General features: G+C 39.7%; 1 protein-coding gene across 6 annotated transcripts in view; it reads left to right on the forward strand.

Moving 5' to 3' along the window:
• The first annotated feature begins 13650 nt into the window (after positions 1 to 13650).
• AKAP7 (A-kinase anchoring protein 7) overlaps positions 13651 to 21401 on the forward strand; it is a 90611-nt gene continuing 82860 nt past the window's right edge. For 3 of the 6 annotated variants that reach the window (XM_075035691.1, XM_075035694.1, XM_075035695.1), the window contains exons 1-3: positions 13653 to 14100; positions 17224 to 17373; positions 18431 to 18576. In XM_075035691.1, the coding sequence (XP_074891792.1) occupies positions 13908 to 14100; positions 17224 to 17373; positions 18431 to 18576 (489 nt within the window). In that variant the 5' untranslated portion in view covers positions 13653 to 13907. Of the gene's footprint in view, positions 14101 to 17223; positions 17374 to 18430; positions 18577 to 21401 lie in introns of all 6 variants that reach the window. The other 3 variants (XM_075035690.1, XM_075035693.1, XM_075035692.1) reach the window with 2 other exon arrangements.

The following is a 21401-nucleotide window of genomic DNA, read 5'->3' on the forward strand; positions in this document are numbered from 1 at the left end:
GGAAACGATATTAAAGGAATCAGAAGACCTATACAGGCTTTGACACTTTGGGCATACAGTGTTTCACAGCAAAACTGTGGAAGCTGCGTTTAAAAAACCAAAAGATATGCTTAAACATAAAATTATTTCTATTTACAGAGAAGATACACGTCTGTCCTCCCTCATTTTAAGTACTTGCAAGTATATAAAGCCATACATATGTATACTGAGATAATACAGCTTAGCACATATACACGGGTTGCATGTTTAGCATGCTAGGAGTGAAATCTGTTTAAATTAAGAGTCTCATTCTGGTTTTGATGTCACTACAATTAGTTGATATGTTGGATGGGTTCTGAGGCTTTGATTCATCTATGCTTTAAAGGTTTTGAAGTTAAATGTTTTGGATAAGGCGGAATTAAAGAATCATCAGAAATTTATGTGTTAAAGCCTCACAATTCAATACATAAAAACTCTTGTAATTCAGTGTACTGTATATCTTTGTGTATAAAAATATCCCTTTATAAGGAAGAACAAAAGATACGCTTCTCTACTCCAGGAACATTACATGGAATAAAGAGCCTCTGAAAACCTCCAAAGCACAGAATGCAAGCCTGTGCTGCCAGACAAAAGTGAAAGCCTATCCTGTTTTCTCTCTCCCTGATGTAGTTGCTGTGTCAGATGAGGGCATCAGGGCAGATTCAAAAGTCAGAATGAAGAAAAGAGAAACAGTGCAGAGAGAAGTGTGGTGAATTCAGTCCTACGAACACCTAGGTTTTCCCTGTGCAAGCCCAGCTTTAGGCTTTTTAATTAGTTTGTTTGTTTTGCAGAAGTGCAGATAAAGGCAGTAATTAAAAATGGGCTATCAGATTCCACTCATTCATAGGTGTTATGCTCCAGGGTATTAGGAGCCCTGTATCTGGTAAAGAGGAAAGCAGAAAAAAGGGAGGTCTTTTCTCCTGTTTCCTTCAAGCAGTTTAGGAAGCTATTTTTTACTTCTTTTTAATAGTTTTATTTTTACCTCATAATGAAAATCAAACAAGTTCTTTGCATTGCCAGAGAATCCTGAGCTAGTGGGCTTTCAACTGCGCTTATGTCAGAAAAGTTCAGTAGCTGTTAATGAGGAAACAACAAATGTTTCGCTGAGCAGCACAACTACTAGAGTCTGGTTTGGTGAAGATCTGTGTCTTTCGGTCCTGAAATCTCCTTCCCCACTGCAGTGATCTCAGGTCCTCCACTGTCTTCTATGGCACCTGCCCTAGACAAAAGAAAGTGTGGACCGCAGCTAACCTGGAGAAAGGACGGTAGCGGAGCTGAGCCTACCTTTCCCTCTGCTAAAGAATTATTTTCCTTTCTCTTCTAGCCAACTGTGGGGATTTTTTACAAAGCTTGTAAGACGTTAATTGTCTTTAAGATCACTCTCCTCTCGCACATATGGCTGAAATTGGTCACTGACTTCAAAAGCTAAAGGGCAATGGCTGACAGCAGTCACATGCGCCTTAGGAAAGTCAGCTATCAAATCACTTCTAATATGTTTTTTTATATTTTATATTCTCAGTACTTTTGACCACAGTTCTCTGATCATTAGTTATGTTGTCCATGATAGCCAGAGAGTGTAATAAGTAAAAACCCAACAAGCACCATCTTCTTACCCAAAATTTCAACTTCTCTTTCTTCTCCATATATCATGAAAAGAACATAGCATCTTTTCCCACTGTGTATAAGCTACTTTACACATGAAGTCTGCAGATCCATGTAGCGCTGCTTTTGGCAGCAAAACCAGCTCAAGTCAAGTCGATGAGCTCTGTTCTGCTGCTCCCGATCTGATCAAATCTGCATTGTGCTTTGCATCCACATCAGTTGTGTGAACAGAACTGTCTGTGGACCCTAGGGTAAGGTGGCTTGCTAAAATGACCGGCACTAGAAAAAACTAAAATTAAATTTTTTAATGTATTGTTAATCCAAATTTTTCCAATGTTCTCATTCTCATCTTTTCCACTTTAGTGGTGCAGGGACAAATGTGCACAGTTGCAGTGGGGAAAGGAGCTAGCAGATGAGTCTTAAAGTGGATGTGCTACCAAAGGGGAATTAATTTTGAGTTAGCCCTGAAGTGTGAAAATCTGTCCTGACTGAAGATACTAGAAAGTTTGTCTTTTACTGCAGAGTGGATAGAATTTCATCTTGTGCAGCCACAGCACAAGGGCAAGAATCCAGGCCTTAACAACATCAGGAGTAAAATATCCCATGAATTCAACATCTTGGCACTGAATGAACTCCAATAGTTGTGACTCTGTGCTAGGGCAGCAATAAAACCTGTGAAACATTATCAGTGGTTAGAATCTCCCCTGCCATTACGAATTCCAATCATAACTATGGAAAAAGAATTATTAAAGGACCAAAAGATAAAATTAATATTACTCCAGACATAACTGTCCTGATCTTTTCAGAAATTAGTTAGGATACAAAAAACTTTTAATTCTACTGTGCCTACATTTACTTTCACAGTTTAGGCAAATATTTCGTGCAAGTATTTAAACTTTCCTGGTGTGATTTTTTTTAAAAATCAGTGTCAATTAATACAGATGGTGATCCGTTTTCATAAAACTGGCATGAACAGTGCAGCCAGAGATACAAACATCAGAAATGTAAATGGTTTGGCAGTATTAAAAATATGATTTTCAGATACATGAGAAAAAAATCAGGTGCTGGCAGGATACACAAGGAGAGAGAAAAAGAATTGTCAGCCTCTGTGCACAGTGTTCAGCCAGTTCCTAATGACCTTCCATGTGCTGGTTCATAATGTACAGGACCTGCTCATGAAGTCCTAATTCTGGCAAAAATTCCTTTTCACTGAGTAAGTAGAATAAAGCAACCCTGACAGTGAACACTCAGTAACAAGGCATGTAAGAACTAGCACAAGATAGATTTTGGTAAGGAAAAATACATTAAATACATTTTCCAAACAACTTATTTAGATAACTATATCTTCCACTTTATACCCAGATATTTCAATATAGTCAAGAAACTGTAATAAACTAACTCACTTAAATGTATTTATGCTCAACTTTTACTCATTGTTAAGCATGTACAGTCTATGGCTGAAAGCAGGAACACAACAGTAACAGTGTTTTTTTTCTGGTCCTAAGGGGACAGTATTTTTGGCAGAAATTGCCCTGGTATTCCAAAAGCTACTGTCTCCTTTCAGTGTGCTAGTAGTCTCGTAGTAACTGTTTAGCAAGAAGCAGGGGGATTTAACCACCCTTTGCCAGCAAGAGGAGAATCACACACAAAAAATTCTGTGTCCAGCATAATCACAGTACACATATACCCCTTTTGTCTGCACAGGACTTATTAAATGTTCTAGTGTCCTCATTGTAGAGAGGCAATAGACACATATCCTTTTTTATGATGTAAATCAGGGTAAGAATATAAAAATGCCACTTTCAAAAAAGCAGATTTAAATAAAATATAAATGACTTTATCATTCTTTAGATAATTCCTTCTGGTATAGATTGTATTACAGCTTTACATCCTGGATTTCCACCAACATAGATGTCATCTCATGTAATTAAACTGGATCACTTTCAACAGTATTGGATGCAATGAATCACTCAGAAATCAATATTAGGAAATACACTTGGAGGAAGGTAAACTTTTCAAGTAATAATAATATTATTAGATTCAGGAATAGGTATTTGCACAAAGACGTGTCTTTTATGACATACAATTTACTGGAATTCTTATGGGTTCTTTTTGAAGTGATCTACTAGCAATTTAAAATGAGATTTAAAATAAAGTTTACAAAGGTATATCAGCTCTTTTGTCAAGGCTTGAACTGATGGTACTTATCACACAAACAAGAAGTTTTCTTGTACAGTTTTCATTAGACAGATTTTTGTTGGTGTTTTTTTTTTAGTTTTAAAGCAGACAAGCTCCATCTGAGATAGATAGCCTGGAATATATACAAGGGAGCCATAAGACAAGCATTAAACAGCTTAGAAGATTGTCTTAGTGCATTACTAGCTCAGCAGTTGTAAGGATTATTGTTGTTGTTGTCTGGGATTTTTTTCTGGCAATATCATAGCAAATAACAGTTTAAAGGAGAACAACAAAGTAGTTTTGCTGGTGCTAACAGCAAATTTTTTCCAAACAGAAGGATCATAGGAAGAAACATGGATTCTGTGTCTGGACAGTACTAATGTAATGATGTACACAGATATTTGAACTGCTTCTGAATGAGTTAACATTGCACTGGAAGCAGAACAAATTCATTAGTGCAGTATTCTCTTTGGGCTGTTTACCTGGCTAAGAAGCACAATATATTTATCCAGATGTACAGCCACAGTAACACAGCTGTCTCTTTTCCAGTACCAAGGCTGGTTGTTAAGATCTGGACAGTGTTTCTCTTGAGCTATGCATGCACAACTGATAGCTCCTGTTTAGAAATTAAGTTACAAACATTTCAGAAAGAAAAATCAACCTTCATAGCATTAAAAGATAATTAAGGCAGGCATCAACCATAAAAAATGAAAGTTATGACACCTAAATTGTTTGCTAAAATACAGAAGCTGTGGAGGAATAGATAAAGATATTAAAGATAGGTGACATTGCCAAAGTTGAAATTCTAGAAGAATTACCTTTCCAAAGACTTTTGAAATTACTGAATAGGGGAATTAAATTGTATTTGTCAAGGCCACAAAAAAGGATGTTTCAGTACTTGAGATGTAAGGTGAAGATCTGGACAAGAATTTCAACAGTAAGCACTATAGGTTACATTGACAAGACTCTATCTTAGATAAAAAGTTAACTAATCTTATGACAGATTGAGAGAAAAGCTTTGAGAGGTTTGAGACTAACATAATGTCTATGTGACAGGTACTAACTGACGGGCAGGAAGCTGTGGCTCCTGGTGACTGAAGGAATATAGAGAGGGAGGACGAACTGTGTTTAGTGATGTTGCATGCAGGCCAAAAGCCACGGGCAGATTGACAGTTAAAGACAGGCTAAGATCTTAATTTGAAAAGAAGGAAACACATAAGAAGGAGAGGAAGACCTGGGAGTGATTTTGATAAAGATGGTAACTTGTGCTTTAGATGAAAGAGGATAAGAAGTGGAGGGTATATATACAGAAAGGGGTGAAGGAGTAAGACAAATCCTCCAAAGGCAATGCTGAAAAAAGAGAGAATCAATGTTGTCATAAAAACCCAAGTGAGACAAGATTTCAGTGAGAGAAATCTGACCATATGATTTGAAAGATGTCAACTAGCCACTAAGAATAATGATGGAGTGTTGTTTCTGGGACTTGGGTCATTTGAGACTTGGGTGAAAACAGTTTCAGCTGTAAGGCAGAAACTGGACTGTAGAACACGCAATTTTAGAAAAATTTAGATGACAAATGTAAACAGCGTATTGACTGAGCCTGGAGCTAAATGGGTAAGACATGTAATATCTAGAAAAGCAAGTACATACAGACTTATTATCAAAGGGACAAAGGCCCCTTAGGTTGCCAATTCTCATGGGAAGTCAGTGGGCTCTATCTAATCATACTCTCTTGCTCTGAAGTCTCCCTAATTATCATTCTAATGACATGGATATGACAAATCAACTGTCATTAGTGGTACTTCCCATGAGTCTCCAGAGTTCTCCAAATACAGTACATAATTGGTAACATCTGCTGTAGATCCACACATAGATTTGACAAAAATGCAGCTCAACATTTCCTTTGGCAATTCAGTTTGCTTTTTCCCCTCCTTGTTCTTCTGCTGGTCCTGCTCCTCTCCAATTAAGGGAACAGGTCCTGGCCATATTACACCACTGCAGGAAAACATGACTTCTTTCACTGAATGCCCCTCAAGTAAGGGATCCTATTATTGCCTTCTTAGCCATCCCAAAAGCATAAAGAAACCTTTTTCTGGGTATGATTTCACCCTGTTTGAAAGTCTCCATGCAGCTTACCTGTCTCAGCCAGCTACTCTGTAGGGAAGGCTGTTCTTAGGATTGTAGATACCATTGTGCCAAGACAGCAGAAAGACAACTATATATCCCATAGTATTATTTGTCTGCTATTTTCAATTTGCCTGTTATTTGCAATTTTGATGCTTATCTGTTTTGCTCAATATAATGATGATGAAGTTTTTAGGACCCAGTGAAAATTAGAAAGAGAGCAGTCATGTCACAATGCAATGTTACATGGGAAGTTATCGTACCATTTGGTCAAAACTGAATGCAAGTATGTCTGATACTGAAATATTTTAAAATGAATATGAATTAGGTGTCAAAAAAATGCATTGATTCTCTGGCTGCCCACCAAAAGTAGAGTTCTTGACAGACTGCATTTTAATGTATGCCTGAGCTCCTTCCTTTCAGTGTTTCAAAACATGTGTAAGCCACCTTTCATGACTTTTAAGCTGTGGATTGGTTTTCTTATATAGAAAATTCTACTCTTAAAATGAAAATCCCCCAGAAACTGATTAAAAATAAAACTTTTTCTCTCTTACAATGGGTACAAGTTCTTGTGGTAAGACCAAATAGCTGTTGTGATCAGACCAAATGGACTACTGTTCTTCTGGAGCCCTGGGGAGATGCTTTCCCCCACCCTCTCCTCACTTTATACTAACTGTATTAAGCATCTGTTAGTCCACTTTCACAGATACATGGTAATGGGCACATGCTGGCTTATGGAGACAGACTGGATGGATGCCTGACAAAATGACCAAAATCTGGTCCTTTCAATAGGGGTGCTGAAAACACTGTTCTAACCTAGACTGAAAGTCAGATTTACCAGTGGAAATGTTATCATGGCTTAAGCCCAGCCAGCAACTAAGCACTATGCAGCCGCTCACTCACTCCTCCCCTGCCTGCAGTGGGATGGGAAGGAGAATGGAAAACAAGTAAAACTTCTGGGTTGAGATAAGAACAGTTTAATAATTGAAATAAAAATTAAAATATAATAGTAATAATAATTGTAATGAAAGGGAAGATAACAAAAAGAGAGTGAAATATAACCCAAGAGAGACAAGTGATGCACAATGCAACTGCTCACCACCCACTGACTGATGCTCAGCCAGGCCCTGAGCAGCAATCCACCCCTCCTGGCCTACTCCCCCCAGTTTATAAACTGGGCATGACATCACATGGTATAGAATACCCCTTTGGCCACTTTGGGTCAGCTGTCCTGGCTGTGTCCCCTCCCAACCTCTTGTGCCCCTCCAGCCTTCTTGCTGGCTGGCCATGAGAAGTTGCAAAATCCTTGACTTAGTATAAACACTACTTAGCAACAACTGAAAACATCAGTGTGTTATTAACATTATTCTCATACCAAATCCAAATGACAGCACTGTACCAGCTACTAGGAAGAAAATTAACTCTACCCTAGCTGAAACCAGGACAAATGTAAATGGTTTCCTCCCTTTCAGTTATTGCAGCATGTTTAGTGCTACTGTATAAGTGAATGTGAATTGAAAGTGGCTCAGCAAAAGCCTGCAGGACTGAATAAGAACTGTAAGAGATTGACTATTAAAGACATAGCAATGTGCTAAGCTGGAGAACTAAGATCTGTCTCTTTCCCCATTAGCCAGAATGCATTTAAGTGTTTTTGTTTAATTGTATTAATTGTATTTGTTTAATTTGTATTTAATTTCCTTTTTCATGCTTTGTCATAATACTAGAATGCAGACAAGTTAAGTCTTTCACTTAATGTAAGTTAAAATAATGATTGTAAATAAGGGAGTTATAAATTGGTTCGTCCTTGTGACCTGATACATTAAAACTTTGAGCCTCAAGAAGAGGATCAGGAAACTCCACTGTCAGCAAAGAGATGGTGAATACCCTCAGAGCAATGCATACAGACTGATCCAATAACTGTAAGACATTTCACTGACAGAAACTGGATGCCAGATCACATTGCTCCTGGTGTGAGTGGTGGCTAAAATGATGTTAGAACTGAGATGTCTCATTTCTGTTTAAGTCAGGGACCCTCTTCTCTTTCAAACAATAAGTTACTGTTTCCCTGAATTGCTCGTAAGAAAGGTATTTTGAACATCACTGGGTTTTTTTGTTTTATACTTCTGGTTAAATATAAACAGACATCTTAAGAGACTGCTGATGTGAAAGCAGTGGGTGGGATTTTTTGTGCAGTTAGGCCCAGTAACACCAGGGGTAAATCAATTTCAAAATTCATGTGAAACATAAAACAACACCGCTTAATTATTTCTTCCTAGGTAGGCTCTAACTTGGCAGAGTCCCAAAACCTACATTGCTTGAAGTTTTCTGAGCACTTGAGCTTTGCAGCATTAGCCATAGCCATCATCAGGTTCTTCCAATTGTATGAGGGTTAGTATAACATTTGAGAAAGGCTGTTTTGAGACAAGTCTTTCCAGTTAGACAGTAGATGTTGAATTTAATTGTCTGGGCTCCAAGAGGCTTTGCCAGAGCCTGAAATATTGGGCCAGAGCACAAAGTTTTTTCCTAATTCTGAGCCAGGAAATCACAAAATTCAGGCCTTGATCTATTTCACTGAACTTGAGCCTTCTAACCAATATGCTTAAGCAGGACACAAGCCTAGTTGTCCTGGCCATCTCTGTTGTCCGTGGAGAGAGGACAGCGTCTCTATAACAACTCTTACTATGTGAATTACAATTTCCCTCTGGAGAAGCCTCTGACTTGATTGACTAGTGAAGAATCCCAGGGCAGGTACATTCACATCTTAGGCTAAATGAGCAACTGGCTGAAGCTCTGGTAGCGCTTGTGAACTAACGTCTCAGCTGCTCTTAGGAACAAAGGCAGGCACGCACCAGAAATGCATGTGGAGGTAAGAGTGATGATCTGAACTTCAGGAAGGACTGTACTGTGTTCTAGCAATAAGAAGCTTAGATTTGTTTCTTTTTAATTGGACTTTGTGCTCTGCAAATGTGCATGAAAGATCCTGCCCCTATTCCACAGACATCGTAACTTCACAAAAAGTCCATAGATAAAAGAGGAAAAGAGATACAAGGCCACACACGAAGCCTGCACAGTGGTGACAAACACAGGGCATGTTTCTGCAATACCTGGAACTTGGGAAGGTAAGGAAGCCAGAGCTTAAAAAGAAGCTTGTGGCTGAAGGGAAAGACAGACAGAAGAGCAAGAGGGGAGAGGAGAGCAAGAAACACAACAGATAGGCAGCTGAGAATCAAGATTTTTCAGTTTAGTCAGTAAATACGTATTTCCACCACCCACATCTGGAATAATATGAATTTTGGATTCAGAACTGCATTCTTTACTTGCCTAAGACTCCCAGTAAAGTGTCTTTCACTCAAGGAATGCAGGATCTAGCGTCTCAGCTGTATGACTTCTGCATGTAGTTGGCAATATTCACTGCATTCAAAATCAAACTGGTTTTTAATTGCAGGCAGTGTCTTCTTTTTAAATAAAACACTTTCCTTCCACTTTTCCCCTGCACATACTTTTCTAAAATCTCTATATCAGTCAGAAAACAAGAACAGCTCAGGAAGCTGGAGATTCCAGATCAAACCTAACTTGACTTCTGGAGCTAAAAAAGTCCAGTGGGTTTAGTAAAGTTCCTAAAAGAGAAATGTTTTTTTATTTCAGTGTACAGTCTCTCACATTGCAGATCTATGAAGGCTTCCTGTCAAACTGAATGGTGTCTTCACTTTGCAAACTGCCATTCGTAATGGTCTCCAGAACATGCAACTTTTTGCTCAAATCCAAATTATACATATCAAGAATAAGAGAAACAAGATTGTAGTAATCAAAATAAATTAAAGTTATTTTCTATTTTATAGTTTTGTTTGTGCGTGTATAAATATTTGGTAAAAAGAAAGCTATCTACTCTCATCACAAAATATGAAGTAGTAGAAGTATTCCATAATATTATTTGTATTCTAGTTACCCTATATTTTGGAAACTTAAGTTATGTATACCACATCGTTTGATGGAATTTGTGCTTCTGAGACAAAGGTAAAGAAATTAATAGCTTCTTGTACTTGATGGTGGAGCAACATAGGGAAGACTGGTTTTGATGACTATAGAAGGATGACGTAACTCTGTTGCAGAATAAGGATTTACCTAGATGACTTCTGGTGGATTTTCTGTGCTGACAAGTGAAAGAAAAATTAGATTAAGAAAGCATATTCTACCCCTGCTGCTTCAAGTATTTAAGAGGAAATATTAAAACTAGCCAATCAGATACAATTTGCAGGGCAAATGGGTAAAGGAACTAGATCTAATAATTACTTTTTTTCAGGGAGCAAGGGTTGTAGGAGTTCAAGCTAGAGATTACGCCCTAATAATAACACCCAGTGCAGAGTCCCAGTTAGTAAAAAATGTCATGGAATGTAAGTTAGTGCAGATGTGCATCCAGCTGCTTCTGCCAAAACTCATCTGCCCTAGATGCAAGATTTTACATTTGTCTTTGTTGAATTTCATGTAGCAACCATCTGTTGTTCCACCTCTCCAGCCTGTTGAGGTCCCCCTAAATGCTAGTCTGTGTGCAGGAACATGGGATGGGTCCCCAAGCATGCTGCTTGCTCAGGCAGAGAGGGATAGTCTCTGCCATCATGCTGTCCTGCATCCACTTTCCCATTATCTACCACTACCTCTCTGTCAGCACATCTCTTCTAGCTCTTCCAGTTTTATTCCAGCTTAGGTCTGGTGGGACTGCTTCTCCATCCTTCAATAACCTAGTTTAAAGCCCTCCTTATGAGGCTGGCAAGTCTGTTGGCAAAGACATTCATGCCCCACTTTGTTAGGTGAATCCTCTACCCAACAGTCATCGTTCCTCAAAAAGCCTGGAGGAACCTGGAAGTGTCTGAAACAATACCTTGACATGAATAGCATTTGAGTGTCTATGGTGATCTTTAGCCAGTGTCCCTCATGACAGGTCCCTATCCAGAGGGTAGCAAGTGAAGAATTGCTGCTCTGGGTAATCAGTTAATTTTTCAGCTGATTCCCACTGTACTGCTCCCTCCTCCTGCAATGTAAATGAACTACCTGTGATCAACAGATCATGAAAATATCCATTTACATTATTCCTTTTCGCATTAATCTTCATATTCATTCTAGATGTCAATCAAAGATAGTTTCTATTCATTAAATACAACTGATAGCACCTTCATGCACTTCTTCCTTTTATACCAGTTATGTAGAAACTCTAGCCTATTTGCTTTCTGATCTTTGCATTAAATTACTTCATCTCAGGCACTCCTCTACCTCTCACTTTGCATTATCTGTAGTTCTGCAACTCACACTCCTCTTTGTTTCTCTAGCAAATTTTTTATTACTATCAGATCATGGTCTGTTCTTCACTTGTCAGAAAACAAGTTGCTGTATCAGCAGTCAGTCATGAAGCCTTGTTTTGTATCTGTTATGTTTTCCCTTCTTGTCACAATAACCCAAGCTTCCCCTATAGTCCCCATGCCCTCTCATTACAATACCTTCAACTCCCTCGCACGTCCTACACAATAGCCCAATGTCCTCTTCTGATATTTAGGCCTCCCTGTAACACATCCCATTCCTGCCCCTTTATTTCCTAACCTCCCACAGTGAGTCACACCCCAAATCTCATAGCTCCCCCATATCTCTTGCTTGACTAAGATAAGACATAATATGTATTGATCACATGTACCGTGACCTATTGTGTAATGAGCTGACCAGTACTCATGGCCAGACACTGTTTTGTGGAAAAACATATGCACAGCATTGTTTCTTCTTTGCCTCATTTGGGAGTTAAATGAGTCTCTCTTTTCTCCCAAACCACTCATTTTCAGGAAAGGTGTAGGAATATCATACCTCTGACTCCTCTTACTCTCTACTGAATTGACTGAAGTTAGTGGGTGGATTAAGAGATGGTAAGGTGGGTGAGAGGCTAACAGGCATGGGCAGTGCAGCTGTATAAGCAAATACATTTCTAGAGCCGACTCTGCTTCCTCTTTCTGTTAGAGTCACTCAGCTGTCATTATGTGGTTGTTTTTTTTTTTTCTCAAAGGGACAACTGTATGGCTGAGAGGTTAATCAGAAACTCTCTTTAATAAAGGCAAGGCCACAGCAAATTGATAAAGTGCTGGCTTTAGCCCAAACGTAAGCAATAGTGAAAACCAATTTCTGCCAGGCACCAGGTCAGTGACCTCTATGAAACTTGTGCAGTATTATTTTGTCAGGCAGAAAAATCACAACTTGTTACTTCAGCTTTCTAGTCCTCAATTGAACATTTCCCTCTAACACCACTTTTAGGACTTGTAGGGACAATTCATGGTAACTGTTACCAGCTCCAGCTAAGGTGTTTTCAGTTTCTCACTTCCCCTCATGCTGGAGATAGTATATTCAGGCACGTCCTGAACATAAAGAATACATCTAAGTATTAGTGCCAGGCTAGTGGGAATTGGTTAGATACAATTTTAGCTCCACTAAAAATGCATTATGTTTTCAATTGTTAAGAGGACTATTAAATGCTAACTTATTTAAACATTGCATTGGAATCCCCTGTCAACTGTACAAACAGAAATGTTTTTTCTAGAGTTTTCTTGCTGAAGATTGCTGCAAAACACCTAATGAATTGACTTGGAGAAGTTTCAGACCCCAAACTGCATTTTAAATTCGTATTTTAAGAGAGACACTTGATACCAAAAGATTTTCTCCCAGAATTTGATCTATAATCAATGGAATCAAATTTTCATGGAAGTATCTTACTTGCCAATGCTAACAGGCTAGGAAGAGGTGGCCACTGATGTATTTAGTCTCCAAACGACAGCTGATAGTCAGATGAAATGCATATAGTAAGAAAAACTGCCAGCAGCCTCATCCTAAAGCTTCTCTTGGATTCCACAGAACTTGGACTTCTGTGTCACATCCAGCCTTTGGTCTCCACAGGACTGTGCAGACCACATAAAAATACTGCGTGAAAGACAGTGAAGGCAAACACAGCACAAAATGGTTCAAAATAGTGGTAAATATTTCCAAACAGATTTTATCTCCCACAAAGGGAGAGCACAGAGGAGCCAAACACAGAAATTGGCCTCATTTTTCACTCGTCTCTCAGCTTCTAACATCCGGCAGCCACACAGCTTCCTCCCTGTCATGACTATCCTGTTTTATTTATTTGCTTTTGCCATCTCTCTTTAAAAATGAAAGTAGGAATCTTTATATAAACAGCCAGCTCCCTCAGATCTGGTCTATATGCACAGACCGATCTGCAAAAGCACCAGGCGACATTTGGCTTGGCTTCTCCCACAGAACGCAATGACAGGATACGGCTTCCAAGAGGCACCAAGTCTGGGTTTTTTTAAGCAGGAAAAGAGCTTCTCCCACTCCTCCCTTCAGAGAGGCAGCCTCTCCCGCTCATTCCCGAGGCGGATTCCCAACTGCTCGGCCGCAGAGGAGGCGTTGGTGCCGTCGGTCAGAGGGGTCCGGGAAGGCTGCACAAAGGAAGGAGTTTAGAGCAAATTTAGAGCAATACGATCTATTCTCCCCCAGACCGCAGCTAAAGATGTTAATTATTGCTCCGCAGCCCTAAGCTACAACCGGTTATTTTGGGGAGACACCGGCCCAAACCACTCCCGTTAGTTGCAGCCCTTCTGTGGGACGAGCGCTCGGGCAGCGGCATTTCGTGAAAACACTGAGTGAAAGCAACGGACGCAAATGCGGATTTCACGTTTCGGGACACGCTATCTAGGTGCTTTCACTCCGAACTGGACGCCTCAGCGGAACACTGCCATCACAGGGCGTTAGGCGGCGGGGAGAACGGGCACGACTCGCTTCCCGCCATGCCCGCCGCGGAGCACGCTGGGAGCTGTAGTCCGGCGGGCGCACGGCCTCCCTCCGCCCCGCGCTGCCGCCGCTTACCGCCGGCCTTTGCCCGAAGGCCGCGGCGGCTCCGCCGGCTTCCCTCCGACCCGCTGTCTGCCGGCGGGCAGCCTTACTCGCCCTAACCGGGCATGCAGCGGCTGCTGCGGCGGCTTCTCCCCGCGCTTTACTCGGCGCGGCCGGCGGCGGCCCGCGATCTCCTCCTCGCCCGGCGGGCTGCGCCCGCCCTCTCGCGCCTCATGGCGCTGCGGCCGGCGGCGGGAGCGGAGGGGGGCGATGGCGGCGGGGACCTTTCCCGCGCAGCCGGCGCGACAGCGGAGCACGGTGAGGAGGCGGCGGGGGGAAGAGGGCAGGCGCCTGCGAGGCTCCGCGACCGCCTCCCCCGCCGGCTGCGGGCGCCTGCGGCCGCAGGCGCCCGCAGCCGGCGGGGGAGGCGGTCGCGGGGCCTCGCAGTCACCTCAGCGCTGGCCCGGCGCCCTCCGCTGCCGACGGGCAGGGTGTGGGTCTTGCTGAGGTGGGGGGGCGGGAGGGGGGAGAGGCCCGTCGTTGCTGATGTCCGTTAGGCGTTAAAACGGTCACGTTGGGCAGAGAGGCTGGGAAAACTCTGGCTTGTGCACACGTATTCAGAGATCAAATGGCAAAGAGGTGGATTTCACAGGAGGGGTCGTGGAAGGTAGTAGGAGAAGATGATTCAACCTAATTGTGGGTTGTTGCTAAAAAGTCGTCTTTTCTTTTCTCCGCCTGCCCCGGCTCTGTCCCCAGGCCTGCGGTCAGTGTAAGCATCTGACCTGGCTGAATACTAAATCTACCATTTTTTTTCCCCAGGGTTTGGTTTTTGTGTTTGGTTGTTTGGGTTTTTTTAAAGCTTTTTCAGTTCCCTGACTGTGTAAACACTAGTGCCAGCCCTGGAAGTTCAAAATGCCTGAAGAGTAAGACCATCTATTTCTACAGCAGCTTTCAGTTAAATTGTCTCCAAAGGATTCATTTTTCATTAAACATATGAACATAAGCATATTAAACATATTAACATGAACATATTAAACAGGGAACAGTGCCTGGAGACCTAATCTCACTGTGATCTGTGATGTGTAGGTGTCAAATAATAGAAGATTATTCTATCTGAAACTATAATCTGAGTATGGAGAGAAGAGGGCTGGGAACAGAATGCAACCAAATATGTTTTATTGCTCCTTGTTTTTGTATTCTCTCCTCTATGAGCTAGGTGTATCATGATATTTTTTTCTGCTGGAACAGATGACTTAAATAGTGGTGAAAAGCAGCAGCCACTTAAACAAATACAGATACAGGAATAGTGTATACACCTGTTCATGTATGAAATTCAGTCTAATATAATTAAGCATGCAATTAAGAAAAAAGAGTTTATCCTATAACAGCTTGGTGGTTGAGGAGTTCCCATGGAAGCTGGTTTTGTTTCTTAGGTCTCAGATTATCAGCATTATGTCAAGAGTTTTGAAAAATCTTGTTTTCAGGTTGGTTTAGTGACTAGAATATGATTCTTGAATTTTGTTGCTGATTTCTTTAATAAATATTTCAGAAAAGGTGAGGGATGGAGTTTTTTTGCTTGGGGCACAACCTGTAGAGTTTAGAAGCAGTGCCTGTTCGGTTCAGCTAATTGATTTGAGAAGGGACATTGTTAGTCACTAGCTGTGCCTTTACTGTGCCCATCTGCTACTGTGAGCAGACAGAATTTTTCAAAGTGGCACAAGTATGTTGCTTTTTGAGCAGATAGAGCAAAGGAAACGCATAATCTGCAATGTACACCCCTCAGATTTATGTGAGTCCTTGTTCTGCAGCTGATTCTGCCTTAACAAATCCTTTTTGATCCCAGCTGGTTATGATTCTGCATTTCTGAATCTTGTTGATAACGTTACTGACCCAGACTGGCCTACTTGTTTGTCGGTTTCATGGCTTTCTGTCTTGTCCTTCACTTTGAGATCTCTTTGAAGGAAGGATTGTTGTTTGCGGTATGCTTGTGGATCACCAGCAACAATCTGTTCTGTATGACCTTTACTTCAATCTAAGCGTTAAGTAATAATTTTATCATTGCTTTAACATCTGTTTGCTGTGCATAGTTCTTTAGTGTCTACAGGGGGAACAAGCAACAAATCTAAATACTTTGTTTCTTTTTAATAGCCTGTGGGTTAAAGTTAGGTGTCAGACCACAACCACAGAGTGATTTATGCCTCCCTACTTTAGGTTAGAGTGAATTAGCATTTGATCAGGTTGTTCTTTTACTTATCTTCCTTAGCATAAAGTGATATATGCACACTCCACAGGGTGATAATAAGCCAGACTGGGTCTGTAATATTGATTTTATACATGTAGTATAGCTTTGCATGCCACAAGAACATAATATGCACTTCTGCTGCCAAATTTTCCCCTTGGGCCAGATTTGGACTATCTGCACTGGTCACAAGAGGAGCTTTGAAAGTGTGTTGTCTGTAGTAATGAGCTGTCCTGGGATAAACTGCAATTCTGACATAAGGCTTCTTCCACTACAGTAATCTCATTGTGGAGTTGTCCCAAAAGAATATTGCTGGATGCCTGGTTATGTGCACATTTTTTGCTGCTAGATAAGGTTTTACTTTTTCATTTTTTTTAAGGTATAACTTAATATGCAAATATTAGAGTTTACTGATGCAGAAACATGAAGCAGACATAAGGAAATGACTCATGCTTAGTACTCTTGGGGAAAAAGACATTTTTAAAGACTTGTTAGAGGAGATTATTCTGTTTTTCTGGTATTACTCTGAGATAGAACTTCTTGTATATCTTTATACATGCAAGATGAGTTTTTTATTTTGATTCCTCCTTTGAGTTATATTGATTCCTTCTTTAGCTTAAATACTAAAAGTCAGTTTTTAGAATAAGAAGTTCAGATCATTACTGTCTATAACATGCTATACTGTGTGGGAGATGCAGGAGTAGAATAATCATCTCATTCCTGAATGATATAGTCAGATGAGAGCTCTTTGCTATATGTGAAATGGTAGGATTCCCTTCCTGTGCCTCATTTTCAGTGTGTTTACACTGGAATTAATTTGCCAGTGTTTGTCCACACTGAATTTCATATGCCATTATTATTATCTAAAGTGAACTTTACGTGATGTTTATTTTTTCATGCTTAATTATAAGTATCCCTTTTTTTTGGCACATAATTGCATTTACTTAGAACCAAACAAGACCATAAGTTATTAAATACAGAAGGCTGAGCCCCCTTTTTTTGCTATTCCACATAAAGCATGGAAGTATTTTTGCTGATACGTTGACAAGGAAGAAGAACAGTATTCTTAAGGGGGTTATATGTCAATATCCTTTTGCTGATAATTAGAGTAATGTATACTTGATATATTGCTTGTGTATGATGTCTCTTGGCTGGTTACATAAAAAACTAAGATCCAGTGTGTTGTTTTAAATATATTACAGATGGGCTGGAAAATGTACAGCAAAAGAAAATCTTTAAGGAGAATAAGAAAAGGACACAACAGAGAAAAGAGCCATGTCATGCTGATTCGGTAGAATCTCTGATGGCAGAAATGCCGTTTGTCGACACAGATATTGAAGATGAATTTGTTAGTAAGTATATTAAAGAGAAGTAGTGTGGAAGCATAGACACATCACGCACTCAGTTCTTGGTCCTGCCTGTTGGCATGTACAAGTGGGCCTAGCACATGGAGCAGAGTCTCCCTGCAAGCAGGATCCAGCCCAGAGCCTCTCTTATTAGTACTCAGTCTTGCAAATACTTGAACATATTAAAAATTTACCACTTTGTGATCCATTGCAGCAATGAGTCACAGAATAAAGACATCTCATATGTCAGTTCACATTACTGTATATGAGCTTCTCAAGTGGTGGCTTTTATGAGCTATCTTCCAATATGTGTATCCAAGCATGGGGCTAGAAGTGCACCTTTAATTGGACAGTGGATTTCTGCAGTCTGGTCAGTTTATGTGTATGTATCAGGCCACATGGTGGGAGAGGGTCTGCAAAGTCCTGAGGAAATAAGCTAGGAGAAAAATAATTTATGGTGCAAAGGAAGAATTGAGGACATGCACTTTTCATTTGCTATGTGGGAATGTGTCTTTGGCAAAGGAGGAGTTAGACAGTAGATCTGGCTTGGATTAAATTTTCTTCTGGGCTGAGTTTGGTCCTTGAACTATAGGTTGGCCAGTCCTAGTCTAATACAACCTTTTCCCTTAATAATCCTATGTATTACCATGTTTTATATTTCAAAATGCAGCATGCATGGGATTTTTGAAACTTAATGTTGGTCCTTTTGCTCTGAAGTCATGTCCATATTCAAGTGTAGACAATTTGCAGGCCTATTACGCTGCAGTGTGAGTTGGCTAAATGAAACACAGTAGTTTGGAAGCTGCATGTCTATGTTAGCAGTTTATAAGCCCTGCTTAGAGGTGTAGGCTCTTAGTTGAAGTATGGTACTCCACTTGTATGACTATATTAATTCAGGTTGGAGTAGGATCCCAATCAAACAGTTCAGAGCATGGGCAGATCTGATGACTGGGAAGACATGCTCCAGTCAGTTGACCGAAGTCCAGCTCCTGTTGGCATGATATTAAGTGTATCTTCATTTTGATTTGTCTGTATGCTGAAAGTAATTTTTTTTTCTCTTCAGTGCATGCAACCTCTGAAATAAATACAAAAAAGAAAAGAAAGAGGACTACTGGAAGGGAAATTGAAGAAGGCAGTGAGAGAAAGAAGAAAAAGAAAAAACAGTATCAACCAAATTATTTCATTTCTCTTCCAATTACCAATCCAGAGGTGATATTCTTTATTATACTAATTTGGTATAACCAGAATTACTTCAACAGCTGCATGTGTTTATAAGAAGAACAGTGTTTGATCTTGAGCAAAATAATTTTTTTTCAGATTTTTTAAAGGAACATTAGCAGCCTAATCAGAGAGTAACTTTATTTTAAGTAACACTTTTGTGAATAAAATTGCTTTTCTGGAAAAGACTAGAGGAAAAATATTATCTTTTTGTTCAGTTTTTCAGTCTTACGGATTTCACATGATTTTGACTGAAGCTGGCTTAAATTTCCCCTCTGTACTGTTCCAGTATTGCTTATTTTGTCATTCACTTAGAATAAGGAAGAGAGACATTCCTATTTAATTTAATAAGAAAATCACTAGCAATATTTTTAGCTCTCCTTAGTTAGGAATTTAAAGTTGGATATATTGCTGTTTTAACTAAGCAGTTTGTAGTTTAACATTTTCCAGTAAAATTGATAATCTTATTTAAAATTCAAACAACCTATTATTTTAGTGAGATGTTGTTCAAATGGATTCAAGAAGTGCAGAGAGCTCTTTAAGAAAATGTATTTTCTTGTAGTTAGCATGTGTTGTCTCAGGCAGTGAATGAGAATGATTTCTTTCATGCTGTGCGATGTTTCTGGTACAGCTTCGATACCTTTTGTGTCTGCTGTCCTGGTTTCAGCCGGGATGGAGTTAACTGTCTTCCTAGTAGCTGGTACAGTGCTATGTTTTGAGTTCAGTATGTGAAGAATGTTGATAACACTGATGTTTTCAGTTGTTGCTCAGTAGTGTTTAGACTATGGTCAGGGATTTTTCAGCTTCTCATGCCCAGCCAGGGCACCTGACCCAAACTGGCCAACGGTGTATTCCATACCATGGGACGTCCCATCTAGTTCAGGAACTGGGAAGGGGGGGGGGGGCAGGGATTCGCCGCTCGGGGACTGGCTGGGTGTCGGTCGGCGGGTGGTGAGCAATTGCCCTGCGCATCATTTGTACATTTCAATCCTTTTATTACTTACTGTTGTCATTTTATTAGTGTTATCATTATTAGTTTCTTCTTTTCTGTTCTATTAAACCGTTCTTATCTCAACCCAGGAGTTTTACTTCTTTTCCTGATTTTCTCCCCCATCCCACTGGATGGGGGGGGGGGGGGGAGTGAGTGAGCGGCTGCGTGGTGCTTAGTTGCTGGCTGGGGTTAAACCACGACATCTGCAAACAAGGAAAGTAAATGCATTATGTTTAAAAAGTTAAACCCAACAGTTTACCACCATCTCCAAATTTGGGTTTATTTTTTAATACCAGGAGCTATCTCAGGTGAATTTTAACTCATCCTACATCTGTACTATCTGTTCTCTGAGAAAGTCAAAGATTAAGAGAATCCAAAATGAAAATAAACCGAAGTAGGTTTGAAAATTACAGTGCAGACTTTGATTCTTCAAAACATACTGTGTGAAGAAGAGATTGTAGAGGCTGGTTTTGTAAGATCCAGGATATCCTGACACGAATATTGTGGGGGATCTTTTGTGTCATCTTACCCTGAAATATCTTTTTTTTCCTGTCTGTTCCATGATTTAACAAGTACAAGAATAATGTAGGGGTTATATAATCTGATAATTGAGAATTTCTGCTCATGTTTGTTCTTACGTTGAATGGCTGGTTGATTGGAAAAGTCTTAACTATGCATGCTTTTTTATGTCATGTATTTAGTCTTATATAATTTACTGAGGTAAGGGAACAACTATATTAAATCTCAGAGCATTTGGGAATTCCAGGACTTTGCTAGAAAGTTTTGTTTATACTTGTCTTAGATGTAGAGTTGTTCTGAAAGTAGAAAATACACGTTGGAATTTGTATAGGCAACATTAGCCAAAATTTAGACTTAAGACACCTGGATTCTTGATAGCCAGAGGGAATCTGGTAATTGCTGGTAGTATTTCAGTTAGTAATGAGAGACCTTTCTCTTTTTAAGGATCTGATTTTATTCCAGTGAAGTGTTTTAGGCATTGGTACTTTTTCTTCATATTTTCTGTGGTGTTTTAAGCTTTACACAGAGAACCATTTTGTAATAAGAGAGATTTCTAGAACATTTAATGAACTGTTCCTCTTGGAAATGAAACAGTTTCCTCGTTTTCATTTTAATTGTGTTTTGAATCTTCAGAAATAAAATGTGGTGTTCCATTAATTTTGGATTTATATTGAACTTTGCATTATTACTTGTGCAAAAATAGTTAAATGGATGATTATCATTGTATCCCTTTCTGGTAAATTTTTTTTAAGTTGTGTTTCATCTGATGTGTTATCACTTGGTAGGTTAGCCTTTCAGGGTCCTCCAGTCTTGATTATAATTAATCTGCTAAATCTTTAAAGCTTACAGTCTTTGTATTCACTTCCTAGTAGTATCCTTGCAATAAGCAAAGCTATGTTATTTTATTATTCTTCAGAAAAACATAATCCAAGTAATGGGATAAGGGACCTTGAAATCAGTATTTGAGGCCTTATTTTGGAGCACTTTTTAAAATAATCTGAGGGGGCAATGGTTGAGTATGATCTGCCTTCAGACATTTCTTTCAGTTAAGTTAAGAAATCTCAAAAGAAATTGCATGATAGCAGTTCAAATGTAACATAAAACTTTGTAAGGTAATGTAAATAGCAGGTTAAATAGCATTTTAAATTTTTTATTTATGCAGTGGGTCATAGCTAGTTGTACAGAGATGTAGGAAGAGTCCTGGTTCGCTTAATCGAAATTCAGCACACTCAAATGTTAATTGCACCTTAGATTTATTGAAGAAAACAGAACGAATCTGAAGTTATATTATGCATTGTGATGGCAT

Source organism: Buteo buteo, chromosome 9, assembly GCF_964188355.1.
Source record: "Buteo buteo chromosome 9, bButBut1.hap1.1, whole genome shotgun sequence".
NCBI lineage: Eukaryota > Metazoa > Chordata > Aves > Accipitriformes > Accipitridae > Buteo > Buteo buteo.